This window comes from Gymnoscopelus braueri (genome assembly GCF_963280865.1).
Source record: "Gymnoscopelus braueri genome assembly, chromosome: 4".
Classification (NCBI taxonomy): domain Eukaryota; kingdom Metazoa; phylum Chordata; class Actinopteri; order Myctophiformes; family Myctophidae; genus Gymnoscopelus; species Gymnoscopelus braueri.
In genome coordinates this window covers 19,105,489-19,111,371 of record NC_137605.1, presented here as the reverse complement: position 1 = coordinate 19,111,371, position 5,883 = coordinate 19,105,489, and the positions used below count along the sequence as shown (strand labels likewise).

The 5,883-nt window shown below is 41.1% G+C and overlaps 1 protein-coding gene across 1 annotated transcript; it reads left to right on the top strand.

Annotated features, from left to right (window-relative positions):
• The first annotated feature begins 1,089 nt into the window (after nt 1–1,089).
• On the top strand, nt 1,090–5,643 carry cdca3 (cell division cycle associated 3). The gene is made up of 6 exons (XM_080427660.1): nt 1,090–1,198; nt 1,769–1,934; nt 3,020–3,137; nt 3,271–4,623; nt 4,773–4,849; nt 5,350–5,643. The coding sequence occupies exons 2-6, from the start codon at nt 1,788–1,790 to the stop codon at nt 5,440–5,442; spliced, it is 1,788 nt and encodes a 595-aa protein (XP_080283786.1). The 5' UTR covers nt 1,090–1,198; nt 1,769–1,787; the 3' UTR covers nt 5,443–5,643.
• Nucleotides 5,644–5,883: the final 240 nt, after the last annotated feature.

Genomic DNA, 5,883 nt, shown 5'->3' with positions numbered 1-5,883 from the left:
TCTCATTTTTACATTTCTGCATTTTCACCAACAAATTAGCACAGCTCACTTGAAAAGAAATGCACCTTACATGTCAGAACAAAGTTTATGAATATGCTACTATTAGTGTATTTATTTACGTTTATTTATTGACCCTTTAATTGGTCCATCAGATATTTCATAATTTTTTGGGCGGTAATACACTTTTGCAAGCCCAATTTGTATCACTGGTACATGACAAATGCCTCCTTTGATGTGATATGCTTTGAAAGACATAAACCCATGGAAGCTCTAGCTCTCCACTCCACTATATATCATATTATGATCATGTGGTTCCAACATTGTATTTCATAATGCAGTGGTGGAAAAAGTTCTAAATGTTTTTACTTAAGTAAAAGTATCAATACTGCAATGTAGAAATACTCTGTTACAAGTTAAAGTCCGGTAATCAAAATTTACTTGAGTAAAAGTACCAAAGTATTGGCATCAAAATGTACTATAAGTACCAAAAGTAGAAGGTAGGCTACTCATTATGCTGAATGTCCCATTTCACAAGTTTTTATGTATAAAATTAAAAATCCTTTGAAAATGGCAGATCTACAAGCTCACAATGAGTTGCAATGTGACAAAATGTATAGGGGTGAAGTGTTTAATGTATGTTTAATCGAAATCTGCAAAGTAACTGAAGTTTTCAAATAATTGTAATGGAGTAAAAGTACAATATTTAGTTGTTAAGTGGAGTAGAAGTAAAAGTATTGAAAATTGGAAATACTCAAGTAGGTAAAAAAAATATTTAAAAAAAATGTACTTAAGTACAGTACTTGAGTAAATGTACTTAGTTACTTTACACCGCTGTCATAATGTGATCAACCCATAGGCTAAACCGCCGGCTGTTTTGTTTCAAACGCTTATTATAACAGTTATCATTTAAATGTTGAGTCCCACTTCCTGAATGTGGGATGTTGTAAACCAATCAGCGCTGTGGAGGCGGTAACTGGAGTGTTGTAAACCAATCCGCGCTGGGGAGGCTGTGACTGGAGTACGCTGATTGGTTTGTTTGAAAATAACATGCACACGGTTGCCATTTAAACGTAGTTGTGTTCTTGTTGTGTGAGGCAGAAAGTTTGAAACTAGAAAGCTAAGCAGTCGTATACGTCTTGAGTCTGACTCCGTCCGAGGGCAAATACACTAAAGACAAACCGTTTTCAACGTGTTAAAGGTAAGAGAAGTATTTTTTGCTAGATAATAACTATAACAACATGGAGGAAAATGCATGTAATGTGCCTCATTCAACGTAAACTAGCTGCATCTCTTTAAAATGTTTAACTTCGTGAACAACTTTTGCAGCACATTCAAACTGCAGGAGAGCAGCTTGGCCGTTTGCTAAGAATTTGCTAACGCTTAGCATTAAAGATGTTTCCAAACGTTTAGTTTGTTAGTGTTGCAATGTCCGCTTATTATAAGTGACTTTGGGCTTTTTTTGTTTGTAAAGTTGCTTTTAAAAATTGGTGGCTGCGGGGTTTTTGGGGCTTTTGTAAAGTTGCTTATTTAGGCTTACTTCCACATTTTAAAAATATATATATATGTAAACCTGTGGTTCAAAAGTATTTTCATTAAATGTTTTGTGCCCAGGGAGCATTTGTGTTAGGATATTTTTTGAATTCCACATTTTACTGCAAAAGTTTTTGAAATTTGTAAAATTACAAGCTCACAACAATGCGTTGTGGGCTTGTTTTCATAGACCTGGATGCTTATTTTTCTCACAATCTAATTTTCCATCCATTTCCAGGTAACTAGTTAGATCCACCATGGGCTCCATTCTGTCCAGAGAGAGCACGCTGGCCGTGTCTTCCACGCCCAAACCAGAGCCTCAGTGCATCAAACATGAGCGACTCGGTCAGTTGATGATTGATCCACGTTCTCCTTCAACTGACATTGACCGGACACCCATTCAGGTTATTTTTTTACTTTAATATATTATTTATATTTAGCAAGCTAGATTGATGCCAACAACACTGCTTCGCTCCGGGAGGGGATTGATACCAGTGGTGTAAAGTAACTAAGTACATTTACTCAAGTACTGTACTTAAGTACAATTTTGAGTTTTTTCTCTTTAAATTACTTTAGTAGATAGAGTATTTCCAATTTTCAGTACTTTTACTTCTACTCCACTACATCTCGGAGGCAAATATTGTACTTTTACGCCACTATTATTTGAAAACTTTAGTTAGTTTGTGGATTTTGATAATTACAAAACACATATTAACCACTTCAGCTATGCATCTCTCCCTCTGTCATTTGAAAATGGCTGCTCTACAAGCTCACAAAGCGTTGTGATGCAAGGCATTGTGAGATCGTCTATTTTCAAGATTTTTATGCATTTGAAAACTTGTGAAATGGGACATTCTGCATAATGAGAACCTTCTACTTTTTTAAAGGATATTTCACTTTCAAAAAAACTTTTGGTCATTTTATCATCTACTCAGGCTTTTGTGAGCCCCCCAGACAGTTTTAAAGTTGCTTGATTCAGTATTTAGATATTTGATATTCATTTTATCAGACACACCCCCGTCCTATACAAACCCATTATAACTTCAAACTCCATTTTTAACATGTTAGCTTCATCAAAAACACCCGTCCTTGGTTCTGGTGACTCACCCTGCCCTCCTAATACGCGAGGGGGCCGTGTTTTTTCGATTACTTTTTTCACTTAATATTTTTTTTCGAAAATGAAAAAAAAAAAAAAAATGAAACATCCCTTAAATACATTTTGAAATGTCAATGAGACAAATTTACAGAAAACCCCAGATTTGCTGTGAAAGCCTGAGTGTTCAAACTGGGGTATTTTTGGGGATAGAAGAGAGGTAGGGGAGACCAAAAAAGAAGAAAAAGTAAAAATTCATGGTGTAGCCCCTTTAACAAAAAATGTCACTTACCTTTTATTTTTTAAGGTGTTTTTGTGTTGTTGTGACTCTTGTTTTGACATTAAATTAATTTCAATATATAAAAGTCATTCTGTATTTGCCTGTGCTTTATTTAGGTTGGTGCACCTTCCGAAATCTCAAAAGCGGTGCTGAATGGATGTGCTCTGCCTTCAGAAGATCCCAGGTCGCCTACAATTGGAATTACCCGTACACCTGTGAGAGATGACATGCAAGGTATAATTAAGTGGAAAAACATTCCAACTTCTGTAGACATGCAGTTTCTACTGACATGTACTGTTTGTAGAGCTTTTGTCATGTGGAACTAAAGCATTTATTACTGGCTGACATCTGAACTCTTATCTTGCAGTGACAGTTGGCTCCTTTGCTCGTCGGCTGGGCATCCTTTCTTACAACGAGGCGTCCAGTGTGTCCGTTGCTCCTCCTGGCAGGTTCTCTAAGCCCTCCAATCTCAATGTAGAGGAAGAAGAGACCACTGTGACTGGGGAGCTGGGTTCCATGGAGCCCCTACTGTCTGGCCAGGCCCCCCAGACCTTTGGCACCATGGCTCAGCATGCCAACCTCCTGACCACCCCAGTCAGGTCTCCTCCTCTCTGCACGGGTGACATGAGTCCCTTTGTGCTGCTGGAAAACATCCAATTAGAGGCTGACTTGACCCTGGACGAGGCGGAAGAGGCCAGAGAGTCCCCCCTCCACAAGAGGCTGAGTATGAGCCTGATCACTTGCCATGAAGGGGTAGCTTCATCACAAATATTGGCTGAGGTGCACTGTGACACTCCATCTCCGGTGGCTACAGTTGCGGCTGCGGTAGAGCAGCCAATGGTAGGACCTGACCACTCCTATGCCCTTGCCTCTTTCACCCATGACCCTGCATCTCCCCAGTCTCCTGCCCAGCTTGACGTGCCTACAGTGACAGTTTCAGTCTCTTCAGAGCAGCTTGAAGAGGCAGCAACACAGGTGTCTGACTCCATAGAAACGGAAGAGTCAGACACTGTACCTGAGCCCCAAACTACCCCTGCTGCCCTTGAGCACCAAATTACCCCTGCCACCCAAATTGCCCTTGAGCCCCAAACTTCCCCCGCTGCACTTGAGCCCCAAATTACCCCTGCCCTTGAGCCCCAAATTACCCCTGCCACCCAAATTTCCCTTGAGCCCCAAACTACCCCCGCTGCCCCTGAGCCCCAAATTACCCCTGAGCCCCAAACTAACCCTGCTACCCTTGAGCCCCAAACTAGCCCCGCTGCCCCTGAGCCCCAAATTGCCCCTGAGACCCAAACTACCCCTGCTGCCCTTGAGCCCCAAAATACCCCTGCTGCCCTTGAGCCCCAATCTACCCCCGCTGCCCCTGAGCCCCAAATTGCCCCTGAGCCCCAAACTAACCCTGCCACCCTTGAGGCCCAAGCTACCCCCACTACCCTTGAGCTCCAGACTACTGTCCCTACCATGAAGCCTTCAGCTGTTGTCGACCCAAGCCCCCAGGCTCAAGAGGTACAGTCCTTTAAGGGCCTCCGCTGTCCCAACCTCACCACAAAGAGCCCTAGCCAGGTCGTCTTCAAGCCACAGTGGCTCGGGAAGGGCTTTGGTGCTACAGGGCTGAGAGCCAGAGGAGTGCAAGCAAGGAGAAGCAAGGGAGGTTCCTCTCCTCTCGCCGTCAGGGTGGCTGTGAAGAACACGGGACAGTCCACTAAACCCAAGCAGAAAGGTGTGTGTGTAGGAAGTTTGTGGCTTTGGTTTTTCAATTTGTAACAAATGTGACTCTTATGATACTTTTGATGACATCTTCATTCATCTGCGTGTTCTAAATCAAAATGCTGACATCAGTGTGTTGGTAAATGCTTCTTCCTCCTTCAGGTAATGTACTGGGTGAATCCCGATCCCCGCTGCAGCTTCTTAAAGAAACAAACTCTCCCAGGGAGCAGTCATCTCAGGTACGCATGGTTATACGTGGCTTGATGGTTAATTATTTATGAAATATTTAGGTTACTTGATGTGTCACCCCATTAAATTCAATTTCACATGATAAAAGACGAGCAAAATCAATAAACTGCTAAAATGCATGCACAAAATAATATGAACACTTCTATTAACCATTTACCAACAGTTTTGTCATGCACTCTAGAGTTTAGGCTGCCCAGGTCAAATGTACAGCACATTCCAACAAACATGTCCTCCAAAGCAAATTGGAGTGTTGAGCACTGGGATATTGCAAATCAAATCATATTTAGATCGATATATACGTCATATTTAGATGGACGCCTTGTTTTATTGTTAATAAAATAATCACACACAGACCCCCCCCCCCCCCCCTCTTCTGAAATGTATCTCAAGGCTGCTCTTTATGATCAACTAGCTAAAATAAATAACACTGACCATTTTTAAGTTGTTGCCTTTCCCCACCTCACACACTCTTCCCCCTCTCACTTTCTAGATGAAACTGAAGGTGTCCACCCCAGACAGACAGAGGCTTGGACAGTTGGACCGCAGAACCCTGGCTGTATCTCTGGACAAGGAGAACAGATGATGCAAATGCTCTGCATGGCACTACACTACAAGATGTGTACATAATCCTGCCACTTTAATCTTAAGATGTTCTTTTAAATACTATTTCATTGTTTTCATCTCGGCAACTTGACTCTTTTAAATACTATTTCATTGTTTTCATCTCGGCAACTTGACTCTTTGTTTATTGTGTTTCAACTTGACTCTTTGTTTGTGTTTTTGTAAATAAATAAATGTTCATTTAATTGTTACGTTTCCTTGTATCATGTCTTTATTACATACTGGTTCAGCTCTCACTTTCTTCAGTTGCTTTATTTTTCCCAGTCATTTGAGGTTACTTGGCAACAATTACAAATTGTGTTGGTTTAGAACATTTGGTTTAATTTGTACAATACTTTATTCTCTGGGCTATGACTCTGACAGTGGTTTAGAATTAATTTAATTGTTCTTGTGTACTTGCATA

Excerpts from the sequence above, each read along its gene's own strand:
- cdca3 (XM_080427660.1), top strand. The coding sequence starts at position 1,788 with ATGGGCTCCATTCTGTCCAGAGAGAGCACGCTGGCCGTGTCTTCCACG. Across the intron at positions 3,138-3,270 it reads TGTGAGAGATGACATGCAAG|TGACAGTTGGCTCCTTTGCT; the intron begins GTATAATTAAGT and ends CTTATCTTGCAG. Across the intron at positions 4,624-4,772 it reads CACTAAACCCAAGCAGAAAG|GTAATGTACTGGGTGAATCC; the intron begins GTGTGTGTGTAG and ends TTCCTCCTTCAG.